This window comes from Oncorhynchus mykiss, chromosome 11, assembly GCF_057628025.1.
Source record: "Oncorhynchus mykiss isolate SJ-2025 chromosome 11, ASM5762802v1, whole genome shotgun sequence".
NCBI lineage: Eukaryota > Metazoa > Chordata > Actinopteri > Salmoniformes > Salmonidae > Oncorhynchus > Oncorhynchus mykiss.
In genome coordinates, this window is record NC_143032.1 from 17035498 (window position 1) to 17051152 (window position 15655).

General features: G+C 44.1%; 1 protein-coding gene across 6 annotated transcripts in view; it reads left to right on the forward strand.

Moving 5' to 3' along the window:
- LOC110535397 (phospholipase D1) overlaps positions 1–14879 on the forward strand; it is a 30806-nt gene extending 15927 nt beyond the window's left edge. For 3 of the 6 annotated variants that reach the window (XM_021620378.3, XM_021620377.3, XM_090189603.1), the window contains 13 exons: positions 119–304; positions 438–657; positions 4673–4804; positions 4879–4997; positions 5161–5274; positions 5373–5483; positions 5570–5658; positions 7369–7482; positions 7860–7909; positions 8995–9129; positions 12599–12752; positions 12889–13006; positions 13160–14879. In XM_021620378.3, coding sequence (XP_021476053.1) covers positions 119–304; positions 438–657; positions 4673–4804; positions 4879–4997; positions 5161–5274; positions 5373–5483; positions 5570–5658; positions 7369–7482; positions 7860–7909; positions 8995–9129; positions 12599–12752; positions 12889–13006; positions 13160–13384 — 1767 coding nt within the window. In that variant the 3' untranslated portion in view covers positions 13385–14879. Of the gene's footprint in view, positions 1–118; positions 305–437; positions 658–4672; positions 4998–5160; positions 5275–5372; positions 5484–5569; positions 5659–7368; positions 7483–7859; positions 7910–8994; positions 9134–12598; positions 12753–12888; positions 13007–13159 lie in introns of those variants that run through there. The other 3 variants (XR_005034587.2, XR_016484407.1, XM_090189604.1) reach the window with 2 other exon arrangements.
- The last annotated feature ends 776 nt before the right edge of the window (positions 14880–15655 follow it).

Here is a 15655-nt window from a genome sequence, read left to right on the forward strand (position 1 = left end):
GATGCCATTCCATTCACTCCATTCCAACCATTATTATGAGCCGTCCTCCCCTCAGTAGCCTCCACTGGTATAGAGGGTATCCTTTTATGTAGTAAAAGTGTGTGTGTTTCTTCTGTAGGTGATGCGTCATCCGGACCATGTCTCCTCCTCTGTATACCTGTGGGCGCATCACGAGAAGATCATCATCATCGACCAATCAGTGGCCTTCGTGGGTGGGATCGACCTGGCTTACGGTCGCTGGGATGACAGAGAGCACCGTCTGACGGACGTGGGGAGTGTGACGCGCTCTGTAGCCCTGGAGCAGGTCAGACACACAACCACACACACAGTCTGAGTGTCACATGATCACTAGCCAACATAGAGCATGTGAGGACCAGACATCCACACCAACTTTCCTCTCGCTCTGTCTTTCTGTCTCCTGCCTCCCGTCTCCACAGGCTGAGGGATCCTCCTTCAAGATGGCCACCGCACCGACCAGTAGTTCTGCCCCTAGCAATGGGAAGGGTGCTGCTGCCCTGGTAGTGGACTCAGGGGACCAGCCCAAGTTGAAGGGTCTGGGGAGAATTAGGAGGACAGGGTTCAGTATGAAGAGACACCTGCAGAAACATGGACTGGCCCACGCCGACTCTGTTAGCAGTGTGGATAGCTCAGAAGAGAGTGAGTCCGTACATGCACATGTCATAAACGCATGCAGAAGCTAAACGTTGCCCAAATTGTTGTATTTTACGGAGTCATTTGCTGCTTTGTGTATCTAACCGTCATGCCTGACTGTTTTGAATGTTTAACATCACTAAATCTTCTCTACTAACTACTCAACACAACGCTACATTGATGCTGGTGCTCTGCTTATCACTTGGTAAACAATACCAATGTTAGCATAGCAAACTACTCAGTTCACGCTAGTTCACGCTAGCATTATGTAGATAGAAGAATCAGATCTGAAGCCTCCGTTTAGAACTTCCACTCTCCACCAAATATGGTGATGAGAGGAAGTCCAGCGGGCTGTGGGAGAAGATGGAGATAGATGAAACTTGGCGGTCATTCTGCTAACTTTCAGATCGATAAATCTCGATGCAGTTATCTGTTCCCAAAACTAGAATTTGTTACGAACAGATTGCACTAACATTTGTAGACTTGACCATTTGCCAAAGTAAAAAGAAAATGCGTTGTTTACAAGGAGTGAAAGGGCAAATTGAGTTATTGCACACACGGAATTCACAGAGAAGGAAAATATGCAGCTACATGCTAAAACGCGCCAATAGGATCTCGCTAGCTTGGCTCTGCCCACTGTGCTTCATTTGCTCCCATTGGAAACAACGCCGATGAGATATCTTTGGTTAGTTACCAGTATCTTTGGTACTGTAATACTAGCTCGCTATCCCCATTCTGGTCTGGAGTCTCCCAGAATTAAAAATTCACGCACTAGCACGCATTTAGAGACCACAGTACTTCAGGTGCAGAGAGAGGGACAGGACCATAGTCTGCAGAGGTTAAATGGCAATCTGTGTGTCCAGGTTGGACGAACAGCGTCAACAGCCAACACAATCTGATCCTTACTAGAGGGGTGGAGCTGAGACTGGCCCCTCCCATTGGGTTGGCACAGGCTGGTGAGTGAGTCTCTGATTGGAAGATGCGCTGTGGGATCGGGGCTTCAACTGTCCCGCTGCTAAACTCATCACCCAGTGTGCTTTGCAGTGTTCATCACGTGTGTCTCTCTGAAAGAGTGCAAATATCTCAGGGGCCTCATTTATAACCGTTGTGTAAATTTTATATGAAATATCTGTAGACTGAGCATGCACCAAAATATTGAGATTGATCAACTTGGCGCATGCTTGCCATAAATAGGCAAGTTTCCCATTATAAATCAGACCTGCAGAAACTGCGTGTATAAACAAGCATTATAACTCTGCCTGAAAACCCTCATCTATTATGGTGACAACGCCCTTATTTGCTGTATACTTTGTAATTATTGTAATTAGGCCAAGACCGTATCTAAAGGAAAAAGCAATGGCGAACTTGATCAATGTCTTTGGAGATTTTGGCAGAATGTTTTCTTTCGCGGTGACATTTGCTGTATCTGACCGTGTCTGGAAGACAAGCTATTGAACATTGTTGTGGACCTGTAAACAGATCGGTTTAATTCACTAATGTTTTGCATTTGACCTTTTCCCGAACCTAAATATGCTGCACTGCCGGCGAATTCTGAAACATTGTCTACTCAGGAAAAAAAAAAAGTAAACTACAGTGGGCCTACCTACAGTGGTAGTTAACACACTTCAATGCTAAATATCAACTGTCTGTTCACCTGTAAAGCTCTATGTTATAAAACGTGCTCCCATTCGGATGCAGAGAGCAATAACCTGAAAGTACAATAGCCTATCTATTAGGCATAATGAGAGATGTGCATGTTAAGTTATTGCATGGCTACTTCAGGAATATGAACTCATGCCAGAAAAGGTGAGGAATTTATTCTGCTATGGTATGTATATATCTATGTATTATGTAGGCTATTATGTTTATAATTGAAATATTATTTACTCAATAAATGTTACATTAGGCTACAATATTCAGACATAGTCTACAAACGTCAATGGGAAAGGTGGACCATCGGTCCGCATAGAGCTAAGTACTTACAAAGCCTATCTGTTTATTTACTACTGTGAAGTGGGTCCAATTAAGAGAGATGGGAAGAATGGTAGCCTATCCTACCTTGTTGTAGGCCTACAGGCTATTTCAGATGTAGCGAGTATAAAAACATCCCAGTCAGACAAAGTTTTAGTCTGCAATGATTGTGGAAATTAAATAAACAATAGATGATTATTTCAAATGATTTTAGAATGCAAAGATACAAATAAATAGATTTTTGCTCTTCTAACTAATGGCAAATGAGTGCATCTTATTATATTTAGCTACTTGTTTTTTTTGTTCTAAATAAGACTGTCCTATATTGTCAATGATGTGCGTACTGAGAGCAGAGTCAGGTGCAGGAGAGCAGAGAGGTGTGAACAGGCACACACTTTATTTAGGCAGGAGAAACCAACAGACGGACGCCACTGCGTCCAAACCTCCAGCCAATTGGCAAAAGTGCAAACGCGCAAACAGTCACAATAATATGTACAAACAAATAAACATATCTCGTGAAATAAAACTCGGAATAAACGCATACCAGTATAGCGCATCAAAATAGACACAAAACAATCTCACACAAGAACATGAGGGGGAACAGAGTAATAAATACATGTAGTGTGATTTGGGAATGAATACCAGGTGTGCAGGGAACAAGACAAAACAAATGGATACATGGAAAATGGAGCGGCGATGGCTAGAAAGCCGGTGACGTCGACCGCTGAACGCCGCCCAAACAAGGAGAGGAGCCGACTTCGGCGGAAGTCGTGACATATATTCCTACACAAGGCTAGTCTACTGTTGCCTATTTGCAATGCAATACTTGAACCATTAGAAACTGTGCGTACACATGGTCTGAAATTTACGGGAGGATAATAAGCACATTCTAACATAAATTTCAGTTTATATAAAGGCCGACTTTTGCGTGAAAACTGGTGCACGCATGTTTTGGGGCCTATTTTGTGTGGCAATGTTTATAAATGAGGCCCCAGGTCTTTCTGCACCGTGTGGCGTGGCATGAGTGTCTGTGCTCATGTCAAGACTTTGTTTGTACAAGGTCAATAAGCATCCCCCATGTTGCAGACTAGGCCCTCTGCAGTGTGTTTTTATGGCGGAAGAATTTCAAGGAATGTGGAGGAGGCAAAGACCCACCCAGACATATTATCCCTTAAAATGGCAGCTTACTGCAGCTTGCACACACACAACTTCTGGTTGTGGTTATGCCTGGGAATGTTCAGATGTTTTCCTCAGATCACTATGTTTTTACTACTGTGAATGTTGTTCAACTGGGCACAATAGTACTCAACTGTTTAGCTAGACTCAGACAAGACCGCTGCTGCTGGTAAATGAGCTGACATATCTGTCTGAAACAGGATGGACTGTGACTCTGTGTCATGGCTGTCTGGGTGTGGGGTGTTCTCTCTCTCTCTCTCTCTCTGTGTGTGTGTGTGTGTCTGGGTGTGGGGTGTGTTCTCTCTCTCTCTGTGTGCGTCCGTCCGTCCTTCCGGGGACTATTTTGACTCTCAACTGTCTTTCTGTCCACTGTTTGTTTAATGCATTGAGGAAACAAATCCTTATAAAACTAATTTAAACCTTGAAACTAACTACTTATAGTAACCAACCTCTCTCTCCTTGGAGTCTCTTCTGATTTCAACTGAAATGTGTCTTCCGCATTTAACCCAATCCCTCTGAATCAGAGACGTGCTGGGGGACGCCTTACGTCTTTGTCGCCCCTGGAAAAGTGGGTTAACTGCCTTGCTCAGGGGCAGAACAACAGATGTTTACCTTGTCAGGTCAGGTATTCGATCCACCAACCTTTCGGTTACTGGCCCAACGCTCTAACCACTAGGGTACCTGTTGAAGGCATTCAGTTGAACAACTGACTAGGTATCCACCTTTCCCTTTCCCCTTCTGATTTCCACTGCCCCCTGCTGCTGGTTTTGGGAGGTGCAGGGAAACATTTTTCCTGGTCAGATCAGAGTCAGGAAAACCTCCTGGCCCTATACGCTTGATGTTTAACTTCTATGTGTCTGTGTCTGGCCTTTAGAGACGGTGCGTAGCATGCAAACAGGAATAGGAGGAGTAGGAGAGTTGGTTGGAGATACAAGGTTCTGGCATGGGAAAGACTACTGCAACTTCGTATACAAAGACTGGATCCAACTGGACAAGCCCTTTGACGGTAAGCACATCACCTGAACACACACTTGAACCTGGTCATAAACACCTGTACATCACTGTATCCCGTCTCGCCAGACTTCATTGACAGACACACCCACCCCAGGATGCCGTGGCATGACATCGCCTCTGTGGTTCATGGGAAGGCTGCCAGGGATGTGGCCAGACACTTCATCCAGCGCTGGAACTTCTGCAAGGTCAGACACAGGTCACAGTGATGTCAATAAGAGTCAGAGGTAACATGTCTGTCTCCTTCACAATTTCTGTACAAGAACAGCATTTTGGTAACTGAACATTTCTCTCTCTGTCTTGCATCCCCCATTTCACTTCCTCTTTGTCTGTTTCTCTATCTGGCTCTAGATAATGAAGCCAAAGTATCGTTCTCTCTCCTACCCGTACCTCCTGCCCAAGTCTCACACTACCGCAGGAGAGATCAGATACCAGGTCCCCAACTGCATCCCTGCAAAAGTACAGGTAAACACACACTAACACGCGCACCATCCTACACACACAAGTTTTATGGCTTGAATATCCAACTGCACATTTCCACTCCACTCTGTGTCCACTGTCAGATCCTGCGCTCAGCATCCGACTGGTCAGCTGGTATAAAGTACCATGAAGAATCCATCCACAACGCCTACGTCCACGCTATCAAGAACAGCCAACACTACATCTACATAGAGGTACTGTTGTACATATACAGTACATTACATAACACTACATAGGCGTTACGTAGTGTAACATGCTTCTATGTCCTGCTGTTTCTCAGAACCAGTTCTTCATCAGCTGTACTGATAACAGACATGTCTTCAACAAGATAGGAGACGCCATCGCTGAACGCATCATCCAAGCATACAAGTAACCTGCCCCTCTCCACACACACAAACATGCACACATGTGCAGTACCAGTCAAAAGTTTGGACACACCTACTCAAAATTTCTACATTGTAGAATAATAGTGAAGGCATCAAAACTATGACAAAACACATATGGAATCATGTAGTAACCAAAAAACTGTTAAACCAATCAAAATATATTTGAGGTTCTTCAAAGTAGCCACCCTTTGCCTTGATGACAGCTTTGCACACTCTTGGCTCTCTAGCTTCACCTGGAATGCTTTTTTTTAAGGAGTTCCCACATATGCTGAGCTCTTGTTGGCTGCTTTTCCTTCACTCTGCGGTCCAACATCCCAAACCATCTCAATTGTGTTGAGGTCGGTTGATTGTGGAGGCCAGGTCATCTGATGCAGCACTCCATCGCTCTCCTCCTTTGTCAAATAGCCCTTACACAGCCTGGATGTGTGTTGGGTCATTGTGCTGTTAAAAAAAACAAATGATAGTCTCACTAAGAGCAAACCACATGAGATGGCCTACCCCTGCATAATGCTGTGGTAGCCATGCTGGTTAAGTGTGCCTTGAATTCTAAGCAAAGCACCATCACACCACCTCCTCCTTGCTTCACGGTGGGAACCACACATCATCCGTTCACCTACTCTGCGTCTCACAAAGATACGGTGGTTGGAACCAAAAAGCTCAGATTTGGACCCATCAGACCAAAGGACAGATTTCCACCGGTCTAATGGCCGTTTCTTGTGTTTCTTGGCCCAAGCAAGTCTCTTCTTATTATTTGTGTCCTTTGTGTAGTGGTTTCTGTGCAGCAAATCGACCATGAAGGCCTGATTCAGTCTCCTCTGAACAGTTGATTGTTGAGATGTGTTTGTTACGTGAACTCTGTGAAGCATTTATTTGGGCTGCAATTTCTGAGGCTGGTAACTCTAATGAACTTATCCTCTGCAGCAGAGGTAACTCTGGGTCTTCCATTCCTGTGGCGGTCCTCATGAGAGCCAGTTTCATCATAGTGCTTGATGGTTTTTGTGACTGGACTTGAAGAAACGTTCAAAGTTCTTGAAATTTTGCGTATTGACTGACCTTCATGTCTTAAAGTAATGATACTGTCGTTTCTCTTTGCTTATTTCGAGCTGTTCTTGCCATAATATGGACTTGGTCTTTTACCAAATATGGTTATATTCTGTATACCACCACTACCTTGTCACAACACAACTGATTGGCTCAAACGCATTAAGAAAGAAAGAAATTCCACAAATTAACTTTTAAGAAGGCACACCTGTGAATTTAAATGCATTCCAGGTGACTACCTCATGAAGCTGGTTGAGAGAATGCCAAGTGTGTGCAAAGCTGTCATCAGTGAAAAGGGTGGCTACTTTGAAGAATCTCAAATCTCAAATATATTTTGATTTGTTGTTTTTTCTGGTTACTACACGTGTTATTTCATAGTTTTGATGTCTTCACTATTATGTAGAAAATAGTCAAAATAGAGAAAAACCCTTGAATGAGTTGGTGTGTCCAACCTTTTGACTGGTACTGTACACACACATATGTACACACACACGATATGACACGTACAGTAGAAACACACTCATTGAGAATAACCAGCTCCACATGGCAACTGTTAGGTTTGGCAACAGCAGCTTTCATGAGGATGTTCCCACTGTTTAAGGTCACATCTTTCTCCGGGGGGGGGAAATAAACTGTGTGTGTGTCCTTTTAGGGAGGGTAAGAAGTTCAGAGTGTACGTAGTGACCCCCTTGTTGCCCGGCTTTGAAGGAGACATCAACACCGGAGGAGGCAGTGCCATTCAGGCTGTCATGCACTACAACTACAGGTGTGTGAGCGGCACGCCATCAAATTAGACATGTCTGTCTGTGTAATGTATCTCTGCTGTAATATAAGGGGATTCAGAAGGCTGTGGCCAGAGGAGGCTTGGGATGGCACTTGGGAGGCCAGTTAAATGGTTTATATCTACCTCTGTTTACACACAGTAGACACTGAGAAGACCTGCCTTTACTTTACAACCACAGCAGTAAAGTGTCTGTGTGTGTACTCCACCCATGGAGATGGACTTTATGGGTCAAATTAGTATCCTTGTGGAAACACTACATCACACACTGGCTAGGCTGTCTACACATCCCTCCCTGTTCCTGTGACTCATCAATCTAGAAGTGGCAGGTACTGGAGTTAACATTCTCTCACTCTCTGTAGAACCATGAACAGAGGAGATTGTTCCATCATATCTCAGCTGAAGAGAGAAAGTAAGTTTGTGTGTGTGTGTGTGTGTGTGTGTGTGTGTGTGTGTGTGTGTGTGTGTGTGTGTGTGTGTGTGTGTGTGTGTGTGTGTGTGTGTGTGTGTGTGTGTGTGTGTGTGTGTGTGTGTGTGTGTGTGTGTGTGTGTGTGTGTGTGTGTGTGTGTGTGTGTGTGTGTGTGTGTGTGTGTGTGTGTGTGTGTGTGTGTGTGTGCGCGCACACACAAGGGTGACGGGAAGTTCATGCCAGTTTCCACATTACACAGTTAGGCTACCCTCTTCACCAGAGTGGCGTCATACTGACCAGTACAAACAGCCAATCATAGTTTAACACACACCATCTCAGTGCAAGAGGCCTTTACAGTCCCTGGTTCGAATCCAGGCTTTATCACACCTGGCCGTGATTGGGAGTCCCATAGGGCGGTGCACAATTGGACCAGCGTCATCTGGGTTTGGCCGGGGTAGGCTGCCATTGTAAATAAGAATTTGTCTTAACTTACTTGCCTAGTTAAATAAAGGTTACATTTAAAAAATAATAATAATAGCACACGCACCGAGGAGAACACAGACCTACTCTTTGATTAACATTAGACATGTCTCCTTATGGTTCCTGGTTCTGCTTTTATTTATGGTTCTGTGTGTGTTTCATTGGACTGGTTCTGTGTGTGTTTCATTGGACTGGTTCTGTGTGTGTGTTTCAGTGGACTAGTTCTGTGTGTGTTTCATTGGACTGGTTCTGTGTGTGTTTCATTGGACTGGTTCTGTGTGTGTGTTTCAGTGGACTAGTTCTGTGTGTGTTTCAGTGGCCTGGTTGTGTGTGTGTTTCAGTGGACTGGTTGTGTGTGTGTTTCAGTGGACTGGTTGTGTGTGTGTTTCAGTGGACTGGTTCTGTGTGTGTGTTTCAGTGGACTGGTTCTGTGTGTGTGTTTCAGTGGACTGGTTGTGTGTGTGTGTTTCAGTGGACTGGTTGTGTGTGTGTGTTTCAGTGGACTGGTTCTGTGTGTGTGTTTCAGTGGACTGGTTCTGTGTGTGTGTTTCAGTGGACTGGTTCTGTGTGTGTGTTTCAGTGGACTGGTTGTGTGTGTGTGTTTCAGTGGACGAGCAGTGGATGAACTACATCTCGTTCTGTGGTCTGAGGACCCATGCTGAACTGGAGGGACGCCTGGTCACAGAGCTCGTCTACGTCCACAGCAAGATGCTCATCGCAGACGACAACACCGTCATCATAGGTGGGTAGGTTTGGATTTGTGTGTATTGTTTTGTATTGTTAGGTATTATTGCACTGTTGGAGCTAGAAACATAAGCATTTCGCTACACTTGCGATAATATCTGCAAAATACAGTTGAAGTCGGAAGTTTACAAACACTTATCTTGGAGTCATTAAAACTCGTTTTTCAACCACTCCACAAATTTCTTGTTAACAAACTATATCGTTTTGGCAAGTCGGTTAAGACATCTACTTTGTGCATGACACAAGTAATTTTTCCAACAATTGTTTACAGACAGATTATTTCACTTAGAATTCACTGTATCACAATTCTAGTGGGCCAGAAGTTTACATACACTAAGTTGACTGTGCCTTTAAACAGCTTGGAAAATTCTAGAAAATGATGTCATGGCTTTAGAAACTCCTGATAGGCTAATTGACATCATTTGAGTCAATTGGAGGTGTACCTGTGGATGTGTTTCAAGGCCTACCTTCAAACTCAGTGCCTCTTTGCTTGACATCATGGGATTTTTAAAATTTAAATCAGCCAAGACCTCAGAAAAAAATTGTAGACCTCCACAAGTCTGGTTCATCCTTGGGAGCAATTTCCAAACACCTGAAGGTACCAGGTTCATCTGTACAAACAATAGTAAGGAAGAATAAACACCATGGGATCACGCAGCCGTCATACCGCTCGGGAAGGAGACGCGTTCTGTTTACTAGAGATCAACGTACTTTGGTGTGAAAAGTGCAAATCAATCCCAGAACAACAGCAAAGGGCCTTGTGAAGATGCTGGAGGAAACAGGTACAAAAGTATCTACATCCACAGTAAAATGAGTCCTATATCGACATAACCTGAAAGGCCGCTCAGCAAGGAAGAAGCCACTGCTCCAAAACCGCCATTAAAAAAGCCAGAATACGGTTTGTAACTGCACATGGGGACAAAGATTGTACTTTTTGGATAAATATTCTCTGGTCTGATGAGACAAAAATAGAACTGTTTGGCCATAATGACCATCGTTATGTTTGGTTGAAAAAGGGGGATGCTTGCAAGCCGAAGAACACCATCCCAACCGTGAAGCACGGGGGTGGCAGGATCATGTTGTGGGGGTGCTTTGCTGCAGGAGGGACTGGTGCACTTCACAAAATCGATGGCATCCCGAGGAAGTAAAAGTATGTGTATATATTGAAGCAACATCTCAGGACATCAGTCAAGAAGTTAAAGCTTGGTCGCAAATGGGTCTTCCAAATGGACAATGTCCCCAAGCATACTTCCAAAGTTGTGGCAAAATTGCTTAATGACAATAAAGTCAAGGTATTGGAGTGGCCATCACAAAGCCCTGACCTCCATCCTATAGAACATTGTCGTGACGTTGTATTGTATTGGATTGTATTGGAGCAGTGACTAACTGAATCAAGCAATTATTAACTCATTAACCTGGGGCACCATGGGAAAACTAGTTTTTATTGAGTTTCTATTTCCCAAATTAACTCAAAGAATATTAGAATATCGATTTTACAACAGCCGCTAATTAACCAGTTGCCTCTATTAGTTTCATAATCTGAACGTCGTATAGCCCTTGAATCTTCACGGACCCGGGGCCCACTAATGAATTCGAGTCACACCAATTTTATTTGAATATTTATTTACTAAAAAGCTAAAATGATGATAAAAGATACACATAGACAAAACACATTTATAGGCTATTGATTAGAACTTAGTATAACGGGCCAACACACTATGGCGCGTGTTACCCACAATGGGAATTTCAAAAGAAAGAGAAAAAGTACACAAGAGAAATATACATTTGGGTGAATTTGTCAGCTATGCTATTCTAACCGTAGCCTTGCCTCAAACCGCCGCCCTCATGGGTCAGAATATATAATGATGTAATTACTGTGGTGATGATCTCCGGGGATTCTCTGTGTGGACCGTTCTGCACTGCTCCTGTGCGCCTCATTGCTCGTCCTCCCGGTATTCGTGTCCTTTGTGGCTTAGGAGTCTGTTACCTCACCCCTTTCTCTGGAAGGGGTCTTCTGAGGACAGGCAGCTCTGTAGCTCAGAGCTCACAGCATAGGAATGAAACCCTTTAGATACCACGATTCGATGGGAGATGGAGGCTAGGTGGTTCGACTTGAATTCACCCGCTTAGACACAGCTACTCATCCGTAGCTTGGGTAGAAAAGGATTTCTTTGTCCTCAAACTTGCGTTGCGTTCTGTGTTGGTTTGACTTTTCAGACCCTGCTGCAGCTGGGGTCATGTAGTCTTGTCGTAAATTCTATACTCACAAATTTTATACCCTTGGGTCAGAAGTGGGCATAACCGCCTTTAGGGCAATTCTCTGGGCGTACCAAGTTAATGAGGCAAGGGTTAGGTTTTCTCAAATCCCATTTTAGACAACTAACTTAACATTTCATCTTCCCCAAAACATTCTCTTTGATTTGGATATTTTCCATACAACGTACAATGTGTAAACATCAAACATATATTAGGAAAACCCTTCACAATCCAATGTTTTTGTAATAACGTCATCTATTAACCTTTTAATAACAGAAGAAAAATGACACATATTTTCATATTCCATCTATCGTCATGACCAGCATTGTGGCTGACGGAAACCATTGTTCCAAAGTCTCTTTATTTCATGTTTAATGTTCTGAGGTTGGTTCTCCATAGTGACAGGACAAAGGAATTTGTCTGTGGCCTGAGATTTACAAGGGGCGTGGGGCCATAAACCCCCCCCCCCCCCCCCCCCCCCCATGTCTTCAGACCCACAGCTCTCTCCTCTTGTGGTTGAGAGATAATCTGTAGGGTTGGGGTCTCCTGTAACCTGACCTGATCAAGAGAGTCATGACAACATTTATGGGCAGAACTGAAAAAGTGTGTGTGAGCAAGGAGGCCTACAAACCTGACTCAGTTACACCAGCTCTGTCAGGAGGAAAGGGCCAAAATTCACTCAACTGATTGTGGGAAGCTTGTGGAAGGCTACCCAAAACATTTGACCCAAGTTAAACAATTTAAAGGCAATGCTAACAAATACTAATTGAGTGTATGTAAACTTCTGACCCACTGGGAATGTGATGAAAGAAATAAAATTTGAAATAAATAATTCTCTCTACTATTATTCTGACATTTCATATTCTCAAAATGAAGTGGTGATCCTAACTGACCTAAGACAGGGAATTTTTACTCTGATTAAATGTCAGTAAATGTGAAAAACTGAGTTTAAATGTATTTGGCTAAGGTGTATGTACACTTCCGACTTCAACTGTATGTGACCAATAAAATTGTATTTGATTTCTGTGTGCAAATTTGGATTAATGTACGTCTGTAACCTAAGCTTTACATTACCATCTGCTGGTCAGTGTTATTACTGCATCCATCCATCCATCCACCAACTCATCGCCAAAGAAGAGCTTGAGAAAGTCCTAATGACAGACACAAAGGACCCACACACACACCTAACACTTCCTCTGTGTGTGTTGTAGGTTCGGCCAACATCAACGACCGCAGCATGTTGGGGAAGCGTGACAGCGAGGTGGCGGTGATCGTCGAAGACTCGGAGACCGTTACCGCGGTGATGGATGGACAGGAGTACCAGGCCGGTCGCTATGCACTGGCACTACGTCTAGAGTGCTTCAGGTGTGTGTCTGTGTGTGAGCCTTCAAGTGCTTTGACTTACGACCTCACGAGGAATCAACTCTTCTCTTTAATACTGAGACTTTTTCCCTTCTCTCTCCCATCACTCCCTCCATCCCTCTCTCCCGCCTTCCATCAGGACTATCCTAGGGGCCCATACTGATCTGTCTATAGACGTGTCTGACCCTCTCAGTGATCACTTCTACAAGGAGATTTGGATGACCACCTGTGCTCGCAACGCCACTATCTATCAGAAGGTAGCTAACAGACACACAAAAACACTCCATCTACCAGAAGGTACACAAACACTAACATGCAACATTAGAACCAACCCCGTCAGTATTATGTCATAATGCTACTATGCTATCACAGAGAGTACAGAGTTGAACTTCTCCCTCTTTCCCCCCCAGGTGTTCCGGTGCCTTCCCTCCAGTGATGTCAGGAACATTCTGGAACTGGAAGGCTATCTGGCCAAGCCGGGGTTGGAGAGGGAGGATTCTGCACGCGCTCATGAGGAGCTGAAGAAGATCCGTGGCTTCCTGGTCCAATTTCCGCTCTACTTCCTATCTGAGCAGAATCTACTTCCTCCCATCGGCTCCAAGGAGTCCATGGTCCCCATGGAGGTTTGGACCTGAGACTGAGACCAGAGACTTTACACACACACACTCCACATTCAATACCAGAGAACTCTACCAGTGTCTGGAGTGATGAGGTCATTCCACTCTGGAGTGTGTCTGAAAAGCAGACAGCACCTTCACGTTTACATTAAAAAGAAGATAACAAAGGAGGAGGTGAGGACAATGGAGTGATTAACTGTGTGACCTTACACATACCTGTCTGTGTAGTTTAAGGGAATGTAACGGACTGCTCTGTAACTGTTCTGTACTGTTTACTAACACTATGGATCGCCGTGAGGGCTGGAGAACGCAGCTCAGACTCCTCTGCGTGATGTTTCTATGAAAACATACTAAGGCCTTAGAATAATGTAAGACAAAAAAAAGACGAGGGAGAAAAAAAGGAGAGTGTGATATCAGAGACTGTTAGAAAGGGAGGGGGGAGGGGGGGGGGGGGTGAGAGAGAGCTCTGTGCCCTTGCAGTCACAGTGTGCAGGTGAAATCTTAAAGCCCTGCCCTTAACACCAAAATGAAATCACATGAACTCAACACAAGTGCCAATTATTGATACGGTAATGTTAATGCAGTATGCCTTCTCTTACATTCCTCATATTCATTCTGTGGATTTCAGACTATGACCTTAAGGATCACTGTTTCTACTAGTGTGCCTTTAGGTCTCTAGAGGGATAGACACCCTACAATAGCAAAACACAAAGGGACATTGTATTCCATCTTGGAATGTTGTATGATGCTGCACGTAGCTGTTAGCATGCTAGCTTGTCACTGCACGTATCCATTAGCATGAAAACAAGTCAGTCTGCTGTGTGTTGCTGGTAACTTGTCATGTTAGCTACCAGTCCATGCAATCATTAGCATGCTAGCTAGAGTCAGTCCATTTTTAGCTACACCCGGCATGTAGCTACAGTAGCAAGGTTGGTCTTAATTCTAATTGAAGACAGTCAGTTCAGGAAGTGATTTTGTATTAAAATAAAATTGAAATAAATAGCTGCTTCTTTTCAGTTTGAGAAGTCCTTGAAAATAAATGCTATTTTTTTCCCGATAATTGATTTGTAGTTTACTTTGAATTGAGCCCAACCCTGGTAGCTAACTGATATGCTTACCGTTTGCTTCCTAGTAAATGGCTGGACTGTGGTCATTATACCAAAATTAAGTTATCTTCTTACTTTACTGACTGTAACAGTTCTGTCAGAGATAAGAGGTCTCCATGGGAGGAAGTCCCAACGGTCTCATATCAGAATGTATCAACGATGCTCTGTCCCCCTTTCTCTGTCACTGTCCTTTTCTCTCTGTTCCTTCTCATTTATTTTCTCTGTCCTGTCGTTGTTCCTCTTTAGGACATTTCTCTTTCACTCTACCTTTCACTGTTTCTAGAAATTGCACTTTTTGCACAGACTGATTGTGTCTTGTAGGAAAACCCAAATACTGATAATTCACGGATTTAATTATTTGTGCGTTGATGAAATGAATATTAACTATTAAACATTTCAGTTTTTTTCTCAGTGTCCTGGTGTGTCTTATTTATAATACAACCAAATTAGTCTGAGACAATTTTCATTTATGTAACCTCTATTTCACTGGGCAAGTCAGTTAAGAACAAATTATTATTTTACAACGACTGCCTGCCCTGGCCAAACCTTCTCTTAACCCGGACAACGACTGCCTGCCCCGGCCAAACCTTCTCTTAACCCGGACAACGACTGCCTGCCCCGGCCAAACCTCCTCTTAACCCGGACAACGACTGCCTGCCCCGGCCAAAACTTCTCTTAACCCGGACAACGACTGCCTGCCCCGGCCAAACCTTCTCTTAACCCGGACAACGCTCGGCCAATTGTGGGACTTCCGATCACGGCCGGGTGTGATACAGCATGGGATCGAACCAAGGTCTGTAGTGACGCTTCCAGCACTGAGATGCAGTGCCTTAGACCGCTGGGCCACTCGGGAGCCCAATGATAATGACCTGGCCAGAGGCAAAACATTGCAATGAGGAGCCCTGTCTGTTTTCACAGGGGCTAACAATTCAACTTAACCTGATAAAGCCTTTATAATCAGCCCTCATCTCTTAGAGAATTTCCACTGCTGGTGGCCCTGTCCCTCTGTTATCCTATGTCACACCTCACTCTACCCATAGAGGATGCCTGGTTATTCTTTAAAAGTGCCTTCCTCACCATCTTAAATAGCATGCCCCATTCAAAAAAAAATTAGAACCAGGAATGGATATAGCCCTGACTGCTCTTGACCAGCACAAAAACATCCTGTGGCGTACTGCATTAG